The 25,641-nt window shown below is 47.2% G+C and overlaps 1 protein-coding gene across 5 annotated transcripts; it reads right to left on the reverse strand.

Annotated features, from left to right (window-relative positions):
• Positions 1-310: 310 nt before the first annotated feature.
• On the reverse strand, positions 311-25,051 carry DPP8 (dipeptidyl peptidase 8). 5 transcript variants are annotated; one of them, XM_064388715.1, is made up of 20 exons: positions 24,975-25,051; positions 22,683-22,952; positions 21,127-21,239; positions 20,067-20,240; positions 19,029-19,197; positions 17,722-17,832; positions 17,251-17,379; positions 15,699-15,760; positions 14,552-14,652; positions 13,056-13,233; positions 11,687-11,846; positions 10,857-10,936; positions 10,418-10,570; positions 9,721-9,856; positions 8,827-8,972; positions 8,187-8,333; positions 7,638-7,790; positions 5,835-5,977; positions 5,052-5,163; positions 311-4,487 (listed from the first exon to the last, which is right to left on the reverse strand). In XM_064388715.1, the coding sequence occupies exons 2-20, from the start codon at positions 22,939-22,941 to the stop codon at positions 4,365-4,367; spliced, it is 2,649 nt and encodes an 882-aa protein (XP_064244785.1). In that variant the 5' UTR covers positions 22,942-22,952; positions 24,975-25,051; the 3' UTR covers positions 311-4,364. The 5 variants fall into 5 exon arrangements, with proteins under 5 accessions (XP_064244785.1, XP_064244787.1, XP_064244786.1 ...); XM_064388717.1 differs by lacking the exon at positions 24,975-25,051 and adding an exon at positions 24,894-24,912; XM_064388716.1 differs by lacking the exon at positions 24,975-25,051 and adding an exon at positions 24,378-24,435.
• Positions 25,052-25,641: the final 590 nt, after the last annotated feature.

Consider the following 25,641-nt stretch of genomic DNA (forward strand, 5'->3'; position numbering starts at 1 on the left):
GCAGTCCCCGGTGCAACAGCTCCCGCTGGTGGCTGCCGAGGGCTGTGAGCAGCATTCACATGGAAACAGGAGAGGGAACATGGCTGTGCCAAGGAAATGCCTGATCTTCCTGACGGTATCATCTCCCGAACCACAAGGGACAGGAAACATGGCAGATGCTTTTGTGGAACACCTGACGTGCATCAAACACACATCACTGCTGCTTTCCACAGCACAACGAGGGCACAGATTTAATTACACACCAGCTCTCCTAAATCAAGGAGAGACACAGTTGAAAATAGGGTGGAAAAAAACCCAACATTTAATTCAATTTATTTAGCAGCATCTTTATTGCAACAAAGGTTTTGTAATAAAACGCAGCAAAACTAATGTCTCCACTTTACATGATTAAAAGCCATGGAGCTCAGGAGGGGGAGGGAGGGAGCCCAATAAACCCACTGGAGTGAGACATGCAATTTTGTTAACGCAAACAGCAGGCACTTCATGTTCTCCAATTCAACACCTGAACTTCCACTGCGCGGAACAGCCAAGGAAAAACCGCAGGAAGAGCCCTCTGCCCCTTCCACGGGGGCACAGGGAAAGTCTCTGCAGGGTTCTGGCACTGAAGGAAACGGGCAGCCCAAGGCAGGGCCCTCACCTGGCCAATGCTTCCCTTGCTCAAACTCTGTTATTGCCTGGGCAGGGGTTGGGTGTCACAGCAGCAGCAGGACAGCCGGACACACAGACACACACAGCAGGAGCACAGCCCACTTCTCCTGGCAGGGAAAATGGGTTGGAACTTGGAGTATGAGAACTCCATCATTTCCTACCCAGGTTCAGGCACAGGTTCTCCAGGGTTAAAGCATTACTACACTATCCCACTCAGAAAGTTTTTCCATAGCCTATTTCCAAATGCCACTAGTAAGCAGGGAATGCATTTTCCATTCTAATAAAATGAAGTTAGTTATTTTCAAAGCTTTGCTTGGTGCTTTGAGCTCATTTTTCCATTGAATTAGAAAAAATTAAGCAGTTCTGGGCAGATACTAATTTTACTGTGTTCTGAATAAAAAGGAGGTGGGGGTGAAACCCAACAGCTCTGCACATCCCACACTGACAAGGCATCACTGGAAGCTGCACTAAAATGGGGTGAAAGAACGTGCTTTCACCAGAACAAACACAACCAAACCCAAGCACCTCAAAAGACAGGAAACTGCCTGCACCAACATGCCATAACTTCGGTATCTCAGCACTCAGATCCCCATATTTCATTTATGTTTTTAAACATATGAAGACATTCATCTCAAAGACACCTGTGCAACTAAATATCCACCATGCAAGGAAGGCTCAGTCCTGCTTCTGCTCAGAGCAGGGCAGACACAGAGCCTCTGGAAGGCAGAGGGGCCTCACAGGGACATACCAGCCTCTGGTTTGGGAGCCACAGCAAAGGCTCCTCCTCACACCCTTTTGCTCCACAACCTCCCTTGCATGTGCTCCCCCAGGATCTCACCAGTTCTGCTTAAAACTCACGTTACCCAAGAGATTTTTTAACATGCAGGAAGTGACCAAGTACAATCCCAAATATCTGACAGGCTGGAAACCTCCTTGAGTGACATTCCCACCTCCAGGACTGTAAGGTACAGCCTTGTCCTGCTCCTTGGCCAGGCCAACACTTCACCATATGAGGTGCAGGAATACCACTCTCCCCAAAAATAAGGATGCAAAGTCCCTCAGCACTAACACCTTCCTACCTCTGCAGTCTCGATCACAATGGGGCCTTTCTCCACTGGGGATTTAGCTGGAATCAGACTTCATCTAAGGCATCTCTTTTGCAAGAACTACAAAACTCTGGTGATAAATCCTTCCAGCACTTCCACAGGATAAGAGAGCACGGGGTCTTAAAGTGCTTAACTACAGTAAAAAGAAAAGAAAATGGTAGGAAAGAAAGAATCCATAATTCATGTTGCAAAACAGAGCAGTTACAGTATATTGTACTTTAATAGCTTTTTGATGTATATATTTTAAACAGTGGAAGGATGCATTATTAAAAATTCTATGTCAGCACTTATAATCACATCCTGCCTCAAATCCAAACCCAGCCTGGTTTACTCACATAATGTTTAGTTTTTCAGTCCCCCAGAAAAGCACTGTTTGATGAAGGCCATTTTTGTTCTGTTTTTTAAACAAAAGGATCAATTTCATCTTAAAAATCATATACATTTACATTCAAGGGTAATCACCTCTAGAAAAAGAACAAAAACACCCCAAAAAAGCAAGTTAATTTAATATTGAACAAAATATAAACAACCTTGGAAAAGGCGAATACTATCCATGGGTAATTTTATACATATATGTATATATGAACAGATATAGATATATGTATATATAATACAGCATAAACACGTTGGGAACACAATGGAATTGCAGAGGAACAGCTTATTTTTGTCTCTACCCACTGTTGTGTTGCACCTGTGCTGCTCTCTTGGTGCTGGCTGGAACACAGTCCCAGGGATGCTGCCTTGGCTTCAGCCACAATTAACCACAAAGAAAAGACATTCCTGGAGCTGGGCTCCTTCTCTGCCACGCCCTTCCCAAAATCAACCCCTTATTGACCTGCTCATGGTGTTTTAACTGATCCACTTGGGCCTGAAAACCAGCAAACAGCCCAAACCAAGGCTCCCCACTGCGGAGGAAACTCCCTGCAGCCTGCTGGCTTTGGCTCCTTTGTGCATCCCAAAAACCAGATCCTGTCTCACACACGGCTTTTAGGAGTGTGGAACTGCCCCAGCTCCCCCTGCTTTGGTGCACATGCCCAGCTGTTTACTGACAAATGATGCAGTTTGATCTGATACAGCCAGACTCTGCTAAATCCCAGAGCTCTGGGATCAAGCTGAACAGTACAAAATCAAGGAAAGTACAAGGCTGCAACATGTGGAGTTCTAAGAGCAGAAAGACTGATTCCAGATTTTCAGCAGATGAAAAGAAAATCATGCTCTGCTTCTGTCTAGGACCAAAACAGAAAGGAATTCTTGGGTTTCTAAGAAAACCATTAAAACTTATCAGAGTCTCAGAGGCAAGACCCAAAGGGAGAATTTTCTGGATCAGAGAGAACAATTTTCTATGGATTCCTAACCTAAATTACCTGTTGCCAGTTAAAAGTGCCTTCACACACTTATGCTTTTCAGCCAAGCCTGCTGCTTAGTTAAAACCTCAGTAGCAAAAACACAACTGGGACTGCAATTCCTTGAGGGTTACCTGAAGCTGTACAGAAAGGGGTTCTCAAAGACAGCATCATCATCATGCACAGTAGTGCTAGAAAGGACCCAGGAACAGGGGACTGGACAGGGCATGAGCCTGGGAAATAGCCCCTCATACATGAGGAAATTCAACAGAACAGCTCATATTGCCTCACATGTAAGGTCTCTCCACACACACTCTGCAGACCCTGGAATTAGAGTATTGAATGTCTACACTGTAACAGGATGCATATGCCAGTATCATGCTGATGTGAGGGTGAGGAAGGAGTATTGCAAACCCAGCTCCAGAGTGAACATCAGGGAAAAATCTCAACTGGATGCACTTTGAAGCTTGTTTGAAAGTTTACAGTTTCTCATTTTTAACTTAAGTTAGTCTGCACCTCAGAATAAAAGATTGTTATGCCCATATCACAGTAAAGTATTAATTCACTTCTCCACTGAAATCAAGTACAATCAGGATAGGTTCTCAAGCTGCTGGAAGAAAAGAGAATGATTTATCCTAGGGGAGAAGGAATCAAAGAACCTGGCATCAACTGATCTTAATCCAAACTTTAAATATGTTAAGAGGCAGCTTAAAAGTCTTTCTTCTTAAAAAACAATTAACATCTAGACAGGAGATGTGTCCAACTTGTGACAACCTTCTAAGGAGTGAGACACATCCCTTTCACAAAGCATAAAAGCTATATGATAGCATTTAAAATTAATAAAAGTTGTAACCATTCAGGTAAACTCTTGCCATGTAGTGAGTAAATCATTCAGTATAATGTAATAAGATACCAAGGAACACACTGTAAAAATACATCAATTATGCCATAGTTCTTCTAAAAAGTGAAGATCTGGTGCTGTAGAAGTACGTTATTTTCAGTTTCAGCTCGTCCCCCAAGAGAACACCCATGGTACAGTATTATACCACAGACATTTGATTTTATTTACAGCTTAAACTTAGTTTAATAACTAAAGTTATTAGACCGTACTTTAATTTCCCATATGGCACCAAATTTACTTTTAAAAAAGTGTCTGTGAGGGTGTGTACGTGTGGCAGGCACCAGAAAGCAACGTTCCATTCTATTTTCTCTAGTTTCCTACACCTCCCTGTCTGGAGAGCAGCTTGGAGCAGAGTTCTGAGGTCAGTCACATGGCCTTCATGGCAGCGATGCGAGAGCCCAGGTTCTCCTGCAGGTAATAGAGCAGGTGCAGCTCGTAGTGCTCCCCCGACTCAGGGACCCTGATGCTGTGTCTCTCCTGAGGGTAGATCTGAAATGTAAAATAAAGTTGTCAATATCCACAGGAGCTGAAGGTGCCAATAATTAAATCAGTCCCAGAGCCACATTCCAAATGTCCATGTAATGTTCCTGCATTAACTCTGCACCTGAACTGACACAGCTCATCCTCCACTGCCTGAACCCAGGAGAGCCCACTGGGATCCAGCTGTGCTGGAGAGGATCAGCCTGGCTGAGCAGAGGCAGCTCCTGGCCAGAGCACATTCCCACTTGTGCAGTGTGGTGTGGGACCCCTGGGCTCCACCTGCATTGAGCCAGCAGGGTTTAATTAAATGCAGAACCTTGTTCCATGCTGCATGAGCACTGCTGCACTGCCTTCCAGCTGCAGATCTCCCCAGGAACAGCCTTAACTGCTTATTTGCTCATTTTTTCTTTTTGTTATTTCATAAAATATTAACCTTTAAAAAATGCTTGGCTCAAATACTACAATTTTACCCTAGAATTCCAAGGTGTCCAGCACAGCCATGGCACAAGCTCCAATGCTGGACTCCTTCAAGACACACACATTATTACCCTTAGACCCTGGTTCTGGCCTTACCTGTAGGTCATAGGGTTTCCCAGCTCTCACCAAAAAGCTGAGCAAAATACTGGTGTGTGCAAAGTGAACGTTCTCATCCAAGAATCCGTGCAGCAGCAGCAAACGGTTTGGTCTGGGAAAAGCAAGAGACAAACAGCTCTAGACAGCATCCCACTCATTTCACGGTCCACACACATCCCTACAAAAACACTCCCCAGAAAAGAGTGTTTGCATTGAAAGCAGTAATTTCACAGTTGTAAACTGCTCTGGATAGACACATTTCTCAAACCTGTTCCTTCCTCCTCTGAAAGTTCTTCCTGCACATGCATATTATAGTCAGACATTTTATCTGAATATCTTATTTATTTCTCAGCAATGCTTCCTAGCTTGGACAATATGAGGTCTTACACCTTGCTGATTTCAACTATTTGGCAAGAAAGCCCATGGCCCCATCTTGCACTGCTGAGCCAGCCTCAGAACATACAAAAACATCCCAATTAACTGATTTTTGTTTAGATTAATATAGTTCTAAAGTGCTAATCAAATTGAAGACATGTTTGTAATTTCTTTAGACATAAAATATACTATAAAAGGGCTTACATGAAATGGTCTGTAATTATGCAAATGTTCATTTGAATATTAAGTTTATTAGTGTTGGGTATTGTTGGTTTTTAAAAAAAAAAAATTATTTAACGTGAGCATTTGTGATTAGAGAAATACCAAAACCAGGGAGATAAAAATATGTCTATAGGGTTTGAACTTTCCTGGTAGGAAAAAGAAGACAAGAGCTAGAATCAAACTCACTCAGAAGGAAACTTCTCAGCCTGCATGGCCACGGATCCCAAGTAGTAGCCCTGCTCGTTGTGCTCGGGGTGGCCCATGTAGCGCTCCGTGTAGCCCGTGTCGTAGAAAATCCACAGCGTGACGGGGGCTCCAGCTATGGCCACCTGCCAGGGCCACAGAGAGGGCACTGACAGCGCTGCCCCTGAGCTGGCACTGACAGCACTGCCCCTGAGCTGGCACTGACAGCACTGCCCCCTGAGCTGGCACTGACAGCGCTGCCCCTGAGCTGGCAGGGACAGCGCTGCCCCTGAGCTGGCACTGACAGCACTGCCCCCTGAGCTGGGAGGGACAGCACTGCCCCTGAGCTGGCACTGACAGCGCTGCCCCTGAGCTGGCACTGACAGCACTGCCCCTGAGCTGGCACTGACAGCGCTGCCCCTGAGCTGGCACTGACAGCACTGCCCCTGAGCTGGCACTGACAGCACTGCCCCCTGAGCTGGCACTGACAGCGCTGCCCCTGAGCTGGCACTGACAGCGCTGCCCCTGAGCTGGCAGGGACAGCACTGCCCCTGAGCTGGGAGGGACAGCGCTGCCCCTGAGCTGGCACTGACAGCGCTGCCCCTGAGCTGGCACTGACAGCACTGCCCCTGAGCTGGCACTGACAGCGCTGCCCCTGAGCTGGCACTGACAGCGCTGCCCCTGAGCTGGCACTGACAGCACTGCCCCCTGAGCTGGCCACGTCCCTCCCTCCCACGGCTTCATCCCACTGTAACTGTGGAAGGAGCAAAGCAATCCTGCTGTCCCTGCCCCAGTTCACACACAGCACAGCTCAGCTATGATCCATGTGTGCTGGAAACCAGGAAGAGCCTACAGGTAAATTGGAAACAACTCTAAATATACCCCCTGCAAGGGATGCTGAGGGAAGTGCATTCTGTGAGGTTTTGTGGGTTTGGGGCCATTTGCATGTCTGACAGAAACAGCTGCTTAGGATTCCACAAACTACTCTGCACAGCTACCACCAGCTTGCAGAGAGGCTGCAGAAAAAAAAAAAAAAAAAAAAAAAAAAACCACCATAAAACCCCTCTGCCCCTTTGCAAGGCAGGTGCTTGTAAAGGTAAAAAACCCACAAGTGTTAAGGATTGTGACAAATAATTATTAAACATCCCAGTAATATTAAGTTTGGACTTCAAGACACAAAGAACAAAACACATCTCAAGGGCAATAACCAGCTCTTCCCACACCTCTACCCAAAGGCAGTCTTGCTGTTTACTATAGTGGTCTAAAGTCAGGCAGGCACAAGAACCTCTTTCCAATACCTCTCCCCATCCTCAGGCTGTCATCCTGGCTGCTTCAGAACACACTGCTGTGCAGCAGCATGGGCAATTTGATCTGGGAATAGATCAGCCTGCAAAGGAACTACTCTCAGAGCTAAAAAGAGGATGAGAAGGAGGTGTTGTTTTTCACCAGGATCGTTTCCCTTACCTGGTTCACAACACAAAGAGCTCAGCTGGCACAAACTGGACAGCAGCTGACACAGACCTAAGGTACCTGAGGTACCTTCAGCACAGATAAACTGATAGGCAGAGGTACAGGAGCACAGCTAAGTCATTGCAAGCTCAGCAGTCCAACAGTTGCTAGAAAAGCAACTTCTCTCTGAAGCCACCCAAACAGAAGAGTGTTGAAGAAAACAGCCATTGCACTGTGTCCTAACTTGTCTAGAGCAAACTCCAAGGTTTTTGTGCTGTCACCACCCATGGAAGTCACACAATTAAAGGAAAAATTCTGTCTGCACCACCAGAGGAAGTACTCAATGCATGAACATACCCTGAAGATATCTGACCTCTGTGTTAAAGCCATTAGGGAGAGGTAGCCTCCGTAGGACCAGCCGTGAATGCCCACACGCTCCAAGTCGATGAAGTCGTACTGTGATGCCAAATACTGCAGCCCTTCCACCTGGTCATCGATTTCTATCTGTCCCTGGCAGGGCAGAGACAAAGTTCTGCTAGTTACAGGCAAAAGTTACATTCTCAGGATTGCCCAAGGTAACTACCTTCAGAGCTTTGGTACTCAGGAGTGATCCATACTCAGAATACAACTGCCCTGCTTCAGTGAGCTGCAAATTTTATCTGTGAGGAGTTACAGCCTTGTTATGAACCACCCTGTGTTAGGTTGCAGCTGGTTCACAACCTCAAACCATGACATTTTATCTTTCCCACATCAAGCATCTTTCCTCCCTCAACTCTCACCTATACACACTTCCTGCCCCCAAACCCCAGGAGTGTCACACAGGCAGTGCTGGGCTCCTTCAGTGCTGGTAACACTGGCACTCAAACCCATCTCTGGAGAAAAGAGCCAGACTCAGGGCCCACTTACCATTTTGTATTTAAAGGCTCCTTCAAACTTCAGCCCTCGGTGGCAGGAGCCCCTGTTGTCAATGACAACAACAACATAGCCTAAAGAGGCCAGGGTGTTCAGTCGGAAGTACTTGATTCCCTTAAACCGGTTGTTCACCAGCTGTACCTGGAACACCAGAGCAGCACAGAATCCAGAGGTCACCTCTTAATCCAATTTCAGATTTAATTTACATTTACCATCTCTTAAATGATTTAAACAATTTTATAATGTAAAGTTTTCAAGGTCCCTACTCCCTACTGCAGGATTCCCTCTCCCTGCTATGCAATAAACTCTTCTCCCAGTAAAACTCTTCTCCCATTCTGTGTCACAGGTATGAAGAGCTCAGTGAGGCAACTTGAGAGGAAGAGGAGACAACTGGGAACAAGGACTACCTGAATCCTTTTTCTCCCAGTTCCAGCTCCATACCTGTCCTCAGACAAGTGGCAGTGCCTGGATCCATGACCTGGGAACAATGAATCCTTACAGCACCCTTGGCTAAGCACCTACTCACCAAACAGGCAAAATGCCACCTGCTGCCCTCAGCACAGAGCAGGAAGTGTTCCTGCAGGAGAGCAGTGGAGTGATCCCTGCCAGCCCATCCCACTGCTCGCCAACTCACCTGAGGGCCTCCATAGATGAAGAGCACTGTGGGGTACTTCTTCCCAGGCTGCAGGTTGTGGGGTTTGTACATCATTCCATACAGTGTGAACCCCGTGGAGCTCTCAAAGGAGAACACTTCAGGGGGAATGTAATCAGGAAGAGGACCTGCCATGGGAGGGAACAGAGAGCCTGGTTTCAACATGAATGGATGAGCAACACAGCTCTGCTGCACCACTGTCCTGTCACCAGTCTCGCTGCAATCCCAGTGGAGCTCTCCCACACTTTCCACTGGGTGTGGCTGGATCCAGGCACAGACTGGCAATGCCCCAGCCCTAGGTGAGCCCTATCACATTCCCATCCCTGCTCTCCTGTGAATGACAGTGACTCTTCTCCCCTGACACAGCCATTACAGATGTCCCATCCCTTCCTAATCCCACTTAGGACTCCATACATTAACATATGGAAAGCACAGGACATGGAGTATGCCTCAGGCAAGGAGAAATGAAAGGCAACAGAGATCCAATGGAAGATTATAGCCCAAGAGCTGTCTCATGAAGACACGAGTAGGCAGCAGCACACACTATTTAAGAAGTGCACCTCCCTCCCCAGGAACACACTCTTTAGCAGGCACATCACACAGAGCAAGTGAGTGCACTTAAATCCCTCCATGAACTAAAACTGGCAGGAGAAAATTGGCAATTTCCACTCCAAATTCCTTCATGGTCTGTTTATATCCATTTGTTGCTGAGCTGAAAATGTCCCTCCTGTACTTCACAGAACTCCTCACACAAACCTGAGTTTCAGAGACAACACTGGTCAGCCACAACTGCAAATCTCAAGCAAGCATATGTTGGGATATCTTTTACCCTGTGATCCTGCTTGTCCTCGTCCTGTTCCTCACTCATGCCATTACCTGCAGAATCTAAAATGGTAGCCCAGAATTCCTTAGTCCTGTGAGCTGCATCATCTTCTGACCCTGTCAGCCGATACAGTGACACACAGTGGGGGTTCTTCTGATTACTGTACTTGCTGATGAACATGTCACAGTCCTGGGGAGAAAAAGAACGTGCCTTGAACTCCTTGGTGTACAGCCACAAGCAAGCGATCACTTCTTTTGTATTTAGATCTTTCAGAAGATGCTTAAGGATCGAATTAGATCAGAAATCTGAGCAATTTTGCCTCTGAAACACTACAGTCCTTAACACTCCAAACCCAAAGATACACCTGAAAATTAAAGAGTGGCATGAGGAGCTTGTCACACACCTTCTTCTGGGCCATGAATTCCCAGCTGGAACTCCACCCAGTGCTGCTCAGGCTCATCTCCTCTGGTGATTGCTCTCTAGTCCACTGCAGGCAGGGAGTCAGGCTCAAAGAGTTTCAAACAATTCATCCCAGCTCCTTTTGCCTGAAGTGAGCTAGAGAGCAACAGAACCGGGAGGTCGAGTCTGCTTTCCAAGGTGGTTTTACACACTGACTGTACAACACACAGGAGGGCACAGCACAGCCTAAAACCTGCTTTTGTTATATATCAATACTGCCCTGTCTGCTGAGTGACAGGATGAGCCTGGGCTAAGGCAGAGCAGCCCAGCCAGCCCTGCAGGCACAGGTACCTGGCTGACACAGCAGGCGTGCGAGTAACCGCGCTCCGTCAGGCGCTTCACCTCCCCGGGGCTCTCGTAGTTAACAACGTACAAGTGATGCTCCAGAGGCGAGTCTTTTGTGCCTTGAAAGTACACCAGCTTTTTGGCTTCATCCACATAGATCTGTCAGGAACAAAACAAACAGCACATCCCTCAATATCCAGTTCTACCACCCCAAAGTCTCCCCCAATCCCTCCTTGTCCCATTTCCATAATGCTGAGTTGGAGCCCAGCAATCTGCCAGGGATGAACCAAACAACTGTTCTCACTGTCTACAACTCTGTCAGTTTGATTCAAGTGATTGAAGAATTCACCCAGCTCAGAGCTAGAAGAGCACTGGTTTGGGGACCATTCCTTCCCTCCCTGCAGTGTGTGTGACAGGATATCCATGAAGCAAGAGCAAGACTTACGTTGGATCCATGTCTGCCAAGCACTTCCCATTCCCCACTGGTAATTGCTATCTCCTCTTTGATGAGGCACTTGAAGTCACCTGCAAATAGCCAATGTACAGAGATTTTTATTTCTAAAAATATTTTATCACTTGCACAGAAAGAAAGGTTTTATACTGAACAACGGGCAGGCAAAGGAAATATGAGGTGTCAGAAATTGAGTTTTGCAAGAACTCTGCTTTCATAAGATGATTTCATTTCCCTTAGAATGAGGGAGATTTAGCAAGGAAAAGAAGTCAGATACATTCAGAGAAATCTAATCAGCCCAAGACGTAATGCTATGTGGGAAAAAGACCCACAACAGTTGCATGAAGCTAGGACCTCTAGTAAAATTAGGCATATTTTTTGTGCATACAGAGGTCAGTAGGTGCCTTCAACACACACTAAGTAAATTAAGTATCACAGCATGAAACTGTGAATTTAAGAACACATGCTGTGGAAAAAACCACTCTGGGAGCTTTGCACACAGCAATTTCCTGCATCTGAGCAAGACCAAGTTCCAGCAGTGAAGAGGAAAAGCCTCACAGTATCACAGGGAGCTTGTTTCCCATCTGGTTTTTGGAAACTTTTCCCTCTAGTCCATAAGGAAGGATCAGGGTTAAAACTAAGGCACGCTGAAAACAGAATAATCCCTGTACAATTTCCAGAGGAATGACTGTGCACTGAAGTGCTTTCCTAAATACCAGCAGAAGTTTCCAGTAAGACCATAATTCCTGCCAGCTGGAAGGACATTCATCTCCTCACTGGTCAGCAACAAATGCCCAATGAAAGCAGCAGTGAATTGCCCTTACTGGGAGCAGGGAGGCTTCCACAGGACCGTTTGTACTTGCTCTCCTTCAGCACCGCCGTGACCTTGTACAGGTGCCGGAAGCCTGTTTTGCACTCGGAGGCAAAAATGAACTCTATCTCATCTTCGTGGCTTTGAGGGAAGACATGGAAGATATCGTGGATCTGAGGAGACAGAGCAGTGGATTGTTGTTATCAGCAGGACTCTGGCACTGCAGTCACACAAGATATGTTCCTCCTGCTGCTCAACGCAGACCACACAGTCCAGGTTGTGCAGCACTGTCCCTTACTGGGAGAAGCAGTCACACTTGGAGCCAGGGGGGTTTGCAGCCAGTGCCACATCCCTGCAGCTCCAAGCTTTCTGCCAGTCTAACTCTATATCCTGGTCACCAAAATAATTATATTTTTCTGCACCTGCCCTTCAGCTTAGACACAGAGGTGGGTCCAGCTCTGCAGACCTCTGTCCTGTGCTGCCTCCAAGTGAAGGATTATTCAAAGAATGATGAACTGACATCATCTTCCCACTCATCAACATGCCAGCTCTTGCTTCAAGGGACAATCTCTGGAGGACTTGGGAGCATTTTTCTTCACAGTATGAGCTGCCAGTCAAAAACCACTTCAGACAGTAAAAATAATGGAGAAAGGGAAACTCACTGCACCATCCTGAAACCAAACACTAAGGAGAGAATGTGGTATCTAAGAGAGCAATATAGTGACCATTCACTGGAAGGCTTTGTGCAAATGCTCTCTGCTGAAAGATGCAACTATGTGCCAGTGATTGATGCTCCCAGGCACACCTCCAACGGGATGTCACTGCAGAGACAGGGATCTTTATGTGCAGCAGTGTGAGGAGAAGCATAGATTACAGCAGGGACCAGGCACACCCATGACTGCTCTCAGCACAGGCCCTGCAGCTCACCTCCCAGAACATCACCCCCTTAATCTGTTCCACCAGACTAGATGTAGTTCAGGAGAGGTTCAGTGTCTGTTAGCTGACTCTCAGGACTGTTCACCCAGTGCCACCTTGATCCATTTTTGTTGCCTAGAGGATATTTCACCTGGTGGCACTGCTGGTGCTAACAACTGGCACCAATAAGCTGGAGAGTGCCAGTGACACAGTGACACTGTGGGGAAGGGGCTACCTGGGAACACCCAGAGCCTGGGGCTCTGCTCCTCTGAGTACTCCATCAACTCAAGCACAGCAGGTCTGTTTTCACATCCCAAATCTGTTCTCTGCATCCTGTTTTTTACAGCAGGAAGCACTGAATATGCACAGAACTTGCAAGATGGGATCACTCCCCTTGGCAGCACAGTAACATCAACGTTGCTCAAGTGCTACAAACTGTCAGACAAGGCTGAAATTCAAATTCTTACATTTATCCAGATGTCTGTCGTTTCTTCATAAATAATGAAAGGTGTAACAGAATCTGGTACAGCATCAATAAGTTTCTGTCTCTCCATTGCATCATCTTCTGTGGGGATGAATAATGCAGGAGGGATCAGGACTATCTGAAGCCGAGTTTGGGAGCGATCCAGCAAGATGGACCAGATGCTGTTGAGGACACAGATATTAGAGAAAATGACATGCAACCATGAGTATGGCACAGGCCTGAAAATCTCAGCAGACACTCAGTAGCACTAGGCGTTTTGAGGGAGTCAAGAAAATTCAATTGCAAATTAAGTCACGTGCAAAATTTCACCCACATAAACAAATCTCTTCCATAATACAAGAACTTATTTTGCTTCATTTTAATATTGCATAAGCACTGCAAGTTCAAAAGTTTAACTCATTCTGTTCTCCCCGATTTGAATTGTGCTTCAAGGGAGAAAGAGAAAAGAAAAATCAGAGGGAATAATGAAGCAGAAAAAATTTCAATTGAAATTTCAGGGTATTTGTGAAAATACTATTGTTACATCTACACCTGGCAGAGAATAACACTAGCACCTAAAGGGACCAGCAGCAGCCCCTGCCATATTCTGATGGCTTTATATGTAGCTCCAACAATAATTCTGCAAAAAGCAGGATGATATAGCAAATGTGTCCCTGGATTTCTTTCAGATTTGGATGGGAAAGAAATTTAAAAGGTGAAAGCCATCTTTAGATTCCAAACCTGGAGGAGTGCACTTCTGGAAAACCATGGAAACATTTGGGTTGGAAAAGACCCTTAAGATCATCGAGTCCAACCATTCCTCCAGCACTGCTAAGCCCACCAATAAGCATGTCCCCAAGTGCCACATCTACAGAGCTTTAAAGTCCCTCCAGGGATGGTGATTCCACCACTGCCCTGGGCAGCCTGTGCCAGGGCTGGACAACCCTTTCAGTGAAACATCCTTTTGGAGAAGCTTCTGGTGAGTTAGAAACACTGTACTACATCATCTACAGGGTTAAAATGACATGCAAATGTAAGTAGCACTTACAGCAGGTTTTCTGATCAGTAAGTCTGGTCAGCAAGGATGGTCCAGTGGTTAGGGCGCTAGCCTAGGGCCTGGGGGACCTGGGCTCATTTCTTTCCTCAGCCACAGACTTCCTGCGTGACCATGGCAAGGCACTTAACCTCTCTGGGCTTCAGTTCCCCATCTGTAAAATGGGGATAATAGCACTGCACTCTCTCTCACAGGGATGCTGAGAGGACACACACATCAAAGGCTGCGAGTGCCCAAACCCAAAGCAGTAGGGCCAGGGAGCAGAGAAAGACACAAGGAGGGCTCTGGTTTGGCTTTTGGAAAAATGGTCCCCTTTGCACAAACAAGTTGGTAGCAATGTAAAAGTGAAAGCAGGCTTAAGCTGGAAGAAGACAGAGACCACTACAATCTGCTTCTGACTGTATGACCCCAAACCCTCTGAGCAGAGACAGGATTAACATACGCACTATTTTCCTTCTGGCGTCCACCCAGCTCTAGCAATGTACTCTACTCCTTCAAAGAGGATCTCGAAGGGCTGAACTAGCTCTTTATCCACAACATCTGCAATCTGTTGACAAAGCAGCAATTCAGTGACACTGAGATGAACCCCCACAAGCAGTTTTTCATGCATGATGAGAGCCTGGACACAGAAGACTTTTTCTGTGCAGCTCATGCAATTTAGATTGTTCAGCCTTTGCAACACAGGGGACTGAACCCTGTCTGGAGCCAGACCCCAGCACAGCAGGAGAGCTGCACACTGCCAGGACAGCAGGGCTGGGACCAGAGAAATCTGGATGCTGCTCACAAACCCATCATTCATCTCTCACAACTCATTTGAATTCTCAGTTCCTCCCTGTAAAGGGGAGGTGATTTGTACCAAGCTCTTTTGTAGGATTTTCATAGATAGGTGCTGAACATCCTGCATGACACCCAGTTATCCATGTGATTCTAATCCATGAAATGCAGTGCTGCAATCTGTCCCTGGGACCAGGAACAAGTCCCAGTGGTACCCAAAGGGTCCTGAAGGCTTTCCCTGCCTTTGCTGGCTGACAATCAGCATCACTATCCCAGCAGGTGACTGCTGATGGCTGAAGTAGCTCAAGAGTTGGGAGAATTCCAGTAATTTATGGCTGCTAATGTATCTATTTGATAAGATTAATTTCCCATCTGTCCAAAGATCTTGGACAGATCTGTGCTGTGGAAATTTCTGCATCTGTTTAAAACATCCCAGGGCAAAAGCAAAGTTCATCTCTTTCCATATGTTCATGCTTTTGTAAAGTGATATACTGTGTTTGCAATCCAATTTTCCCAATACCTGCAGCCAATCAAGAGATCAGTCACACAAGAAGGTCTAACCATCCAGACCTACAATCCTCTGCTCTGCAGCTGAGTTCACACACCAGTGGTAGCGAAGAAAAGCACAGCCTTGAGAAATACTGCTGCACACTGAGTATCTGCACAGGAATGAGCCAAGGGCACTGCCCCCAGAGAAACCAGGAAGCCATCACAACCAGGAAAGTTTCTCTGTACAGAACTGGAAAATGAATTTAACAACAAAAAAAAAAAATCACAGCAATTAAATGTATTTGGCAAACAAACAGAACATAGACTTACTCTGCCTTCTGCATTGATTGTCACTTCAGAGATCTTGAAAGTGACCTTTGGATTTGCTGTACCTATAAAAACAGATGTTAACAGTCAGGCATCAATTGTTTGCAATTGTTTGCTGTGCATTATTGTGGTATTACTCATACAGGACTGGAAAAGGCAAACAGCAGAATGCTCTTTGATCAAGTAGCCTCCCTGCATGTCTGAGAGACATCACAGAACCAGGCAGGGAAAAAAGAAACTGCAAATGTGAGAAGATTTAGAGGATGTAATCCTGCAAACAGTTCAACAGCCACGCTACTGCCCCAGTCAGTCTTCTCTCCGTCAGGCAGGGGATGCATTTCCAGGGTGGATGTAAATGCTCAGGAGTGACTGGGATAGCAAAGCAAGCTTTGGTTCACTGTTTGGCTGTTATTCCAAGATGGTACCTAGAAAGTGATCCAGTGCTAAATAGCATCTGTGAAAATGAAACAACTAAAAACCTACTGCCATCACTAGGGCCATTATGATAATAAAGCTACATATTGTTTAAGGGACTTGGGCTTTTGTTAGCTTGTTTTCTTGGCATTGAATAGATTGTGCTTCAATAGAATAGAGCCATGGCAAAACACTCTCAGAAATCTGAGTGTTCACAAACACCAAAAAACCACAAGGTGTCACCTCTTGCTTCCCAGCCTCACACTGAGCCTTTCTCTAATCTTGATACAAGTAGTAAATCAGGAAAAGCTTTTCTAGTGAATTGGGGAATTGACAAGATCTGAATGAATTCTGCAGCTCGAGAAGGTCAGCCAAACAGAAGATATTTCTCAAAAAATGAAGATTTCAGGAGTGAGGAAAGAGCAAACCACTGTTACCTGAGCAATGTGTCTTGCTGTGACTGCAAGGACATCTCAGAAGGGTTGAATTGTTCAAACTTGCCCCACACCTGACAGTGAATCAGCCCTCAGCAGGTCTGATTAAATCCCACTTCCCTGCTTCCAGTGGCACTCCACTTCAAGCCTGCCCTCAGCCCTTCACTGCTGAAGCCTTCAGATCATCCACTGTGACCACCAATGTGACCACAGGTGATTTTTCTGGCAGGGTGCAGCAGGACAGATTTGCTGTTCAAAGTCCAAGGGCAGTCCTGGAGATCAGAGTCCTCCAGAAGTTGAACTGCCAGGGCACTGCCAGCAGCTAAACAGAAACCCTCCCAAAACCCCAAAAGGCTGTAATTCTGGAGCTGTTCCCTCAGAAAAACAGGGCTGTAAGGATAATCAACTCAACATCTCAGGTCTTCCAGCACCCCAGAGAGTGGCTCAAACAGTGACAATGAGAGAGGGTTCCTGCCAACTCCTGACACCCAGAGCCCTCAGTAACCCCATGGCTGCAGTATCAGCACAGTCACCAGTGACTCACCCAGCCTCCAGAGCAGATTCCCCAAACACATTTGCACCACCTGGACACCAATTCAAAGCCTGCTCAACACCTCTCTGCTCTAGGCTGGTAGAGTCACTGCTGTCAGGCACATGGAATAAAACAGGTGTCTTCCAGAAACAGGGATGTAAGTTCAGGGTCTCACCAGTTTTGGGGTACCGGAAGGAATCTGTTCTTCTTGTCTCCAGCATGGGTGATGTGACATGGATAATTTCTACCTCTGACTCATCATTTTCTTCATAAAGAATTTGAAGAACTTTACCCCCATCCAGTGCTGTAAATGAATTAACATTACAGAATTACAGAACAGAATTATCAGTTATTGCAGGCATCAATACTCTCTCAGGAGCCTGAGCTGATTGGAAGGTTGAAGAAAAATCCAATAAAGCCTGTGACTCATGTTTCATTAAGCAAAACACTGAGACTCCTACAACTCCCACCACTGTTGTGTGAAGGGAGGTCTCTCCCCCCAGTGCTCACAAGGCCCCTGTAACCTGCCCCCCTGATGCACAAGCTCCAAAGGAGACAATTTCCAAACTGCATAAAGACAAGCAAGAGCAAGAGAGAGCTCTGCACTGGACAGGGCCTGTCAGACACCCTGGATCCCCACACTTACTGGGCTGTGCCTTTGGGCACCACCAGTAGCCAGTGTATCTGTCAAACTCCTCCTGCAGCACAAAAGTAGCCACGCCAGCAGATTTTGGATCCTCCTCAACATTGGCCAGTTCTAAAAAAAGACACCAAAGAATTAGTTCACGATGTGCTGCAGAACCAAACCAGTTCTGCATTATCCCAAACACAGCCCAAGTTCACCCCCAGGGAATAGTTACACGATAATAAATCTGACTTCTCAGCAGATTTGTTTTCTGCTTCCAGCCTTCTCTGTTCATGTATTCAGGGAGGATTTAATCCTCTCTGACATGGCAGCTTCTTTTAGGAAAGGAAAGCCATTCTCTCTTCTTACTTCTACCTAATCAGGCCCTCAATTAGTCAAGGAAAGAAAATGTTCTCTCTACCTGAGTTCAGTGAATTGGAAGTACAACTTTCAAGAAAATCAAACCCCCAAACCTTTCTGAACAACTGAAACTGAAAACATGAACATTCAGAAAAATGAAAGCATCAATATTTCATTCACTGTACGAACCAAAAGTAACAGACTTACATAACATCTCAACATGATGACATATCCATAGGGCTTCAATATTTTTCCTGTTACCCTGGAGGTAACTTAGCAGCACTCCATAAATAATTATCATCTGAGAAGGAGTCATTGCTACAGTTTATTTTTACTGTACTTACATAATATTTTAATATTAAGCATTTAAATAGTCTAAAGCCTTATTATGAAGTGTCAGAAATTTCAATTGACTAAAATTTAAATTATATAGTTTAAATACAAAATGAAATTGATTTTAGAAGTGTTTTATCCACAATTTCCCATTTTCTTTCTTTAATAATAAATAAATAAATGCCTAAAACAGAGTTAAAGAGGGTAAGAAGTAAGAACCTAAGTTATTGAGTATGAGGGGCAAGCAGAAGCCCCAGTGCTATTCAGAAACGGCCTAAATTGTTCCTAAAAGTCTCTGCAGCCTGATTTCACTGACAGAAACTTTCCTCCAGCTCTATTCCACCCACAGCTCCTCCACACAAAAAAGGCTGTTCCAGTGAAAAGCAATGTGCTGTGTTTCAGAAGAGCCCTTCCATATGTACCCAACAAACAACTCGTTCTGCCAGATTGCACAGTGCAGGGAAAAGAACCATCCCACAGTATCTGCACTACAGGAAGTCTATAAATGTGACAAACAAGGTGGAAAACAGTGGCCATTACCCCCATTTCAGGAGAACCTTTAGGGCCATTGCTCAATGCAGTCTAGCAAGAACAAGTGCAGAGGAGGCAGAGGAATTGAATTCAGGATGCATTACCATTGTGCACAAACGTCAGCCTCCTTTCTTCCCTGGATTCTATATTAGATATCCAGATGTCATTGCAATGGATAAATGCAATCCAATTTGGATCAGCTGGACAAAGCTTGGGATCCATCCGGATATTTGGACAACTGGTCTCTACCAGAATGGGTCTTAAAGGCTGTTGCTATTTGGAATTAAAAAGAAAAAGAGACACAGTAAGGTATAACACAGAACACATCCCCTGAGTAACCTGGATTTCAGAAGACCACACTAGTGTGGACACTGACTTCCAATACATGTTTAGAGAGGAATCTACCCCCTTCACACACAGAAAAATACTATGCAGATATTTTATAGGGAAAGTTGTGCCTCTACCATGGTCCCACCAGGCCTCTTTCCCCTGAGCTGAGGATCAACCTCAAATCAGAGGGCAGCTTGTGTAGAGAAGCCTGGCACTCCCTTAAAAACCTAAAGGGGCTGGCAGAACATGAAACCTTGTCCTCCAAAAGCAACTCAAGATACAGTAAATTACCCCGACAACAGGGTTAGACAAACAGCGGGCATCTATTATAATAATAATAAATTATTTCAGCTTTGAAGGCCAGCTTCAGCACCAGCAGAGTGAAGGCTGCTTGTTCTTGCACGTACAGTCAAATGGTGTAAAAATGGTGTAAATGTCCATCACTGACCATGGAACAGTGATCTGGAGACTGCAGCCCAGGGACAAAAGCTGTCTCTGATGTGATGTCTGACTGCATGAAAATACACGGAGCCTTTTGTTGCTTTTTATGGACACTGCTAGTCATGACAAATCAAACAATGTGGTGTCCTGCCCTGCTGCCACAATTTTACCATTTCTTATAGCCTTGCATCTGAGTTTCTACAACCATGGAAACACACTCCTGTGGATAACCCTGTTTCCAGGGTTATCAAGGTCACTTCCTGTGCCAGAGCAATAACTGCTGATGGCCTGCTCTTTGCTCTCACTCCAAGCCAAAGGAGGTCCTTGCCAGAGCAAAGTCCTGCGGAGAGACAGAGGATGAGTAAACTCACGGTGAATCCATGGGGGCCTCCATCCTTCACGTGGTAAATGCCACTGCCTGCCTGGAACAGGAAGGTGCCGCTCTCTCTGTGGTAGTCGTAGGAGGCGATCCCCACGGTGCCGATCCGCTTCCTCTCCCGCAGCAGCTCCTCTTCCCGGGAGTACATCCCGTAGTCCAGGATGGCCTGAAAACAGCAGAGAAGCCAATCAACACCTCTGCTCTGCGTGCCTTGCCCTGCTTCCAGGAGCAGATGGCTGAGCAGACATGCTCCTCCTCCGGAATCCTGCTGCCGGCTGGAAGCCCACTCCTGCTTTGCCTCTGCCATCAGCACTCGTGGGTGTAGGCCACGATCAGATCCCACACAACTGTAAACTGACAGCCACTCCTCCCATAGCAGGGCCAGCAGTATTCCCAACACTCCTGGTATAAGAGAGCTCAGACTGAGGGTCTGTTATTTCTAGAATGTGCAGGAGAGGCTCTGCTCACTTTCACAGACACGCAGCGACTGGTCTGGTGGGAGGAGAGCACAGCCGGAGTTTCACGTCTGGCTGACAGCCCTGGGAAATAACATGGGGAAAAATCCACCTCATTCCATGTGGGGTTTGTCCCACCTCCTCCAGCCTGCCATGGTGCATGGGATGGGATGGTGCAGGCTTGCTGTGTGCAGCAGGGAAAAGGGAATCCACATCCCAGTGAGTGGGAAAGGGATCCTCTGCTCCAGCATGAGTCACGGAGCCACTGACTGATCCTTGGGGGAATCATCACTTCTCCTGCAAGACAGCAGGGAAGTGATTGGAGACTCCAGGCTCCTTCAGCAATCCCCAGGATCTCACAGCACAGAACTTGATGCAAATTAGCACTTGTCATCTCTGCCAGCAAAGGAATCATCCAGCACACAGAGAGGATGGAACTCTAAACAGTGAGGAGAAAGCTGTGCTTCATTTTGGGATGGCTGCAGGGCTGGCATGTACAAGGAGAATCTTTATATTTTTAAGACAATAAACTTCAAATTTTCACAATGAAAACCCCAAATCCCACATGCTTGAAGCAAGAAAGAAATCAGGACTCACCGGAAAAAGATCCAGAAGAGGCTTCCAGGAAAGCAGCAGGACAGCAGCTTTGTTTATGGTTTTGGGAATTTCAGAGTAGAAGAGCGTGTTCTCCCTGTTCTCCCCAGACATTGCTATCGTGAAAGTGAGGTGAAAAAAAAGTATATTAGCTTTCTGTTAACAATCCCAGTGGAAGTACTGATGGTCTCTGCACTGCAGCCTCTCTGGGAACTTCCTGCTTCACAGAAGTGCAAGTCACAGAGAAGACAGAGAACAATCACACCCAGGCTTACCCCATGCTGCTCAAACCACTCTGTGTCTTCTTACTGCCCTTTTATTCCATAAGCTTTATAAATCAAGGAGGGCTTTTGTGCCAATTCCCCTGTCTGGGATACACAGCCTGTGTTTCAAAGGTAACTGACCTTTAGGGAGGTTTGAACACCCCTGTCCTGCTCCTCTCTCTCAGTGCTATTCAGATTTCTGAAGGCTCCAGCCCAGAGAGAGCCAGGTGTGCTCCAAGGGAAAGCCAAGCCAGATCTATACCTCAGGAAGTGGCACTTGGGAAACCAGAGCTCATCCTAAAGGAATCAATCTCAACCCACCCAAGATGTGCTTGAAGTCAGCATCATCCAAGGATTATGACCCCCATCTTCTGAAAAGAGGAAAAAGAGCAGCAATTTTCTGATTGTGTCACTGCACATGCAAAGACTCTGTGAATCATAAACCTGAGCTTAAGCAAGTAGCCTAAGTGGCAAGCAGTGGGGCTAGAACATGGCTCTGGCTCCTAGGCCTCTGCTTCAGCCATTCCTTCTCTCCCTAATCCAGGTTTTCATGGATTTATGTTCAGCTACTGCAGCTCCTGACAAAAGCATTCCTCCATCACAAGGCCTGCTCCAAAAAACCACTCAGGGGGTTGCTCACAGTATCACTTATGGTGCCAAATCACTTCTATCAAGTGAACATTAATTAGTGAAACAATGCACAAGTGAGGCACTGAATCCAAGAACAACAAACTACGTGAAGTTTTTTATTATTAAGACCAAAAATGTTGAGCTTTAAGATGCCCCTGAGGTACACTGCTATTTATTCCCCACAGGATTCCTGGAAAACCTGCTCCATCAGTAGCTGAGGCACAAAGGACTTTCAAAATTACATTTAAAATCTCTGCTTTGGAAGGAAACTTTGAAGGAGAACAGGGTTCCACCCAACAGCTGTAATAAGAGAAAGGAGATAAACCTTTCTGCAAAGGTTTCTTTATCTCTGAAAGGAGATAAAGCTCCTGCACAGCTTTTGGAGAGAGTATTATTTGGAGTGACAGAAAAGGGACTGAACAGACTTCCAGCTTGGGAACATGCCCCAAAGGACATTTCCCAGCTCTTTTCCACGCCTAATAGGTCACCTCCAATCATGCCACTCCCATGGGAGATTACCTCACAAGTTTTAATGAGATATTATGATCACAAGCACGACTTTTGACCAGCAAGTGTGACCTGGAATCCCTTTAGATTTAACTGCCAGGAACAGCCAGCTGTCAGGAACAGTCAATCCCTGCAGTGACACTGTCACAGCCAGCTCACCCAGATAGTAGATCCTATCGGAATGCGGTCCTTCGGGATCATTTTTCTTCACAAAGGTGAAGTCATGAGGGGCTTTTGCCATCATGTATCCATGATACTTCCGTGTGTCTGTGAGCAGTTTCCGAAGCTGGCTCCAGGAATGCCTCTCTACATAGAAAGGTTCCAGTTTTGGCTGCTCCTCCCTCGGGACCTGCTCCTCACGACCCGCAGTCTCAAAGATTTCCAGGCCCGGCTGTTCAGTTTCCATGGCTGCTGCCATGTTGCATTTTTCTGGAAAAAACAGAACAGCAGAGCTTCAGCTCCAGCAAACCCTTGCTGCACACTCCCAGCACACCCCACAGCAAAAATGCTTTAAGAAAACCATCCTTTCATGTGGGGAATAAAACCCACAGCAGAAGGAAGAGAACTAGGAAATATTTTTCTGCTCTGGAAAACAGGCTGGCACCACTCAGCCTTTCAGAAGGGACTGAAGACTTCATGGAGCCACAGTCTTATCGTTGTGTTTCCCATGCCCACACATACCAGCCCCTCACTTTAGGTCGTGAAGTGGATGAATTCTTCCCCTTTAAGCTCCCACCTGCTTCTTTCCCTCTGAGACCTCCACAAATCACCTCATTACACTGATATCAGAACAGGGGATGACTAGGAGAGGAGCAAGAGCTGGGACACACAGCTGCTCAGAAGAAATAACCCTGGTAGCTGATCTGGAACCATCAGACCACACAACACACAAGGCTTAGGCAGCTTCTCCTTATTCCCATTACTCTCCCATAACTCTTGGGTTTGTTTGTACCTCCTTTCACACTAAGTTCAGAAGGGTCTCTAGCAGTGATCACCACTATTATATTGTCCCAGTCACAAATGCCAGGAGGGGACACAGCGAAAAAAGCATTTCCCAAATGGATTTATCTGCAACACAAGCCTTATCTGCCCAACAGGCTGTTAATTCAGCAGATATCTGTTCCTGCAGTCAGCTGGGCTTTACAAAGTGTATCTGAGCTGAAACTGTCAGCCCAGACGTCTGGCAAGAGGAAACCAAGTCCTCCCACTGTAAATCCCAGAGCTGGGGGCAGCTCCAAAAGGATCCAAGCCATGAACTCCTGTCACATAGTTCATTCCTGGAGAGCCCAAGGTGTAGGGTTGTCAATCCTCAAAGGCAGGGAGGGGGTGTCTATATATAGCATGGAAAGACTGCACAAGTGTGGTGCACGCTGCTGGGGCAGAGCATGTTGGCCTGACAAAACACTAACACAGCCTAAATAAAGCATTTCCCTCGAGCAAACAGGCTCTGAAGGATCACTGGAGCCCAAGGCACAAGCTTGGGCAGCTGGCACAGCTCTCTGGTGGACTGGCTCACCCATGGCTCTCCAGAGCTGCTGAGACATCTCCCCAAAGGAGTGAAACAGAAACGATCTGCACCTTGACACAAACCCCTCTTAACACAAATAGCTTCGTTTCACCTTTGGCAACACAAACAAAACAAACACTGGTCTTTCTTCTGCTCACACTATTTACAGCACAAAAGTCCAGAACAAAAGAGCCCCGTCCAAATGGAAGGAGGGTCCAAGGCATGCACTGAGCAATGCTGTGCTCGAGAGAGCGTCAGGAACTGACAACGAACCTTCAAACCTGCACTGCAAATCTCTTTTCATCTGAAGAATTCCAACAAAGGAAAAACCTCCTTTCCCCACCTACCCCCAGATGCTGCTATTTCTTAACCCGACCTACTTCTCGCAGGAAAAGGGACAGAAACCGAAGAGCAGCAGACGTTAACGAGCCCATAGCCGTGGGAACGGCCACGGCACGGGAATGCCAGCCCGGGGATGCTCCCGGGGGTTCCTCCATGGCCGGGGGCACGTCCCGGGGGGCGGCGGGCAGACCGCGGGGCTCCCTCCACGGCAGGGGATAGATCCGGGGGGACCCTCCACAGCCGGGAGAAGACCTCGGGATGTCCCTCCACGGCCAGGGACAGATCCCGGTGGGCTCTCCCCGGCCAGGAGCTTATCCCGGGGGAACCCGCACGGCCAGGGGCAGATCCCGGGGGAGCCTCCACAGCCAGGGGCAGATCCCGGAGCGCCCTCAAGGCCGGGGACAGATCGCGGGATGGAGACGGTCAGAACCCGGCGATCCCTCCACGGCCGGGGCGGCGGCCAGGCCTGGCCGGGGGCGGAAGGGGGGCCACCCCGGGTCAAGCCCCCTCCTCTCGCCCACCTCAGGAGTCCCAAGGCCCCTCAGGGGTCCTCCCCGGAGCGGAGCCCCCTGCCCGGCCGCCGAGGCTCCCCCGGTACTCACGGAGCTCCGCGGCGGCGCTGCTGCCGAGCCGCCCCGCCGGGCCGCTGCTGCCGCTGCCGCTTCCGCTTCCAGGAGCGGCCGCGGGCACCGCGCCGCCCCGGCCAGGGCGCCGCCTGCCGGCCGGGAGGACCAGCGGCGGGGATGCGACATCCACCCGGGCACGGGGACCGGGACACAGGGACAGGGACAAACACACACACTGCACCATGCACGGGGGTCAGGTCATGCAACCCCCAGTGCACAGGGACCCTGCAGTTATAAAAGTCGCGGTTTTTTCCTCCTCAAAAAAATCCTGCCAACTCCATACTGATATGCTTCCCACAGGGGAAAGAAATTCCCAGCTGTAACAATGAGTGTTAAACCCCGGGCACAACAATGCAATGAACCCCCAAAACACACTCATGCTCCAGCAATGTGAGCCCCCCAAAACAAGCCCAGGCTCCAGAACTGTGAGCCCCCAGCCAAATGTTTCCACACCCCTGAATTTCCCCTTGCAAAGCACAGTGCCTTTTTTCAAAGCAAAATGTTTTTTTGAACCCCTATAAAATAACTTTCTGCAGGTGCTCCCTCCTAAATGCACGTGCAGGTGGAAGCTCACACCAGGAGCTGGGGGCTGGTTTTCCCCACATGCTGCCCCAAGGATCCCTGGGGTTCGTGCTCCCAAATA

Source organism: Passer domesticus, chromosome 14 (genome assembly GCF_036417665.1).
Source record: "Passer domesticus isolate bPasDom1 chromosome 14, bPasDom1.hap1, whole genome shotgun sequence".
Taxonomy (NCBI): Eukaryota; Metazoa; Chordata; class Aves; order Passeriformes; family Passeridae; genus Passer; species Passer domesticus.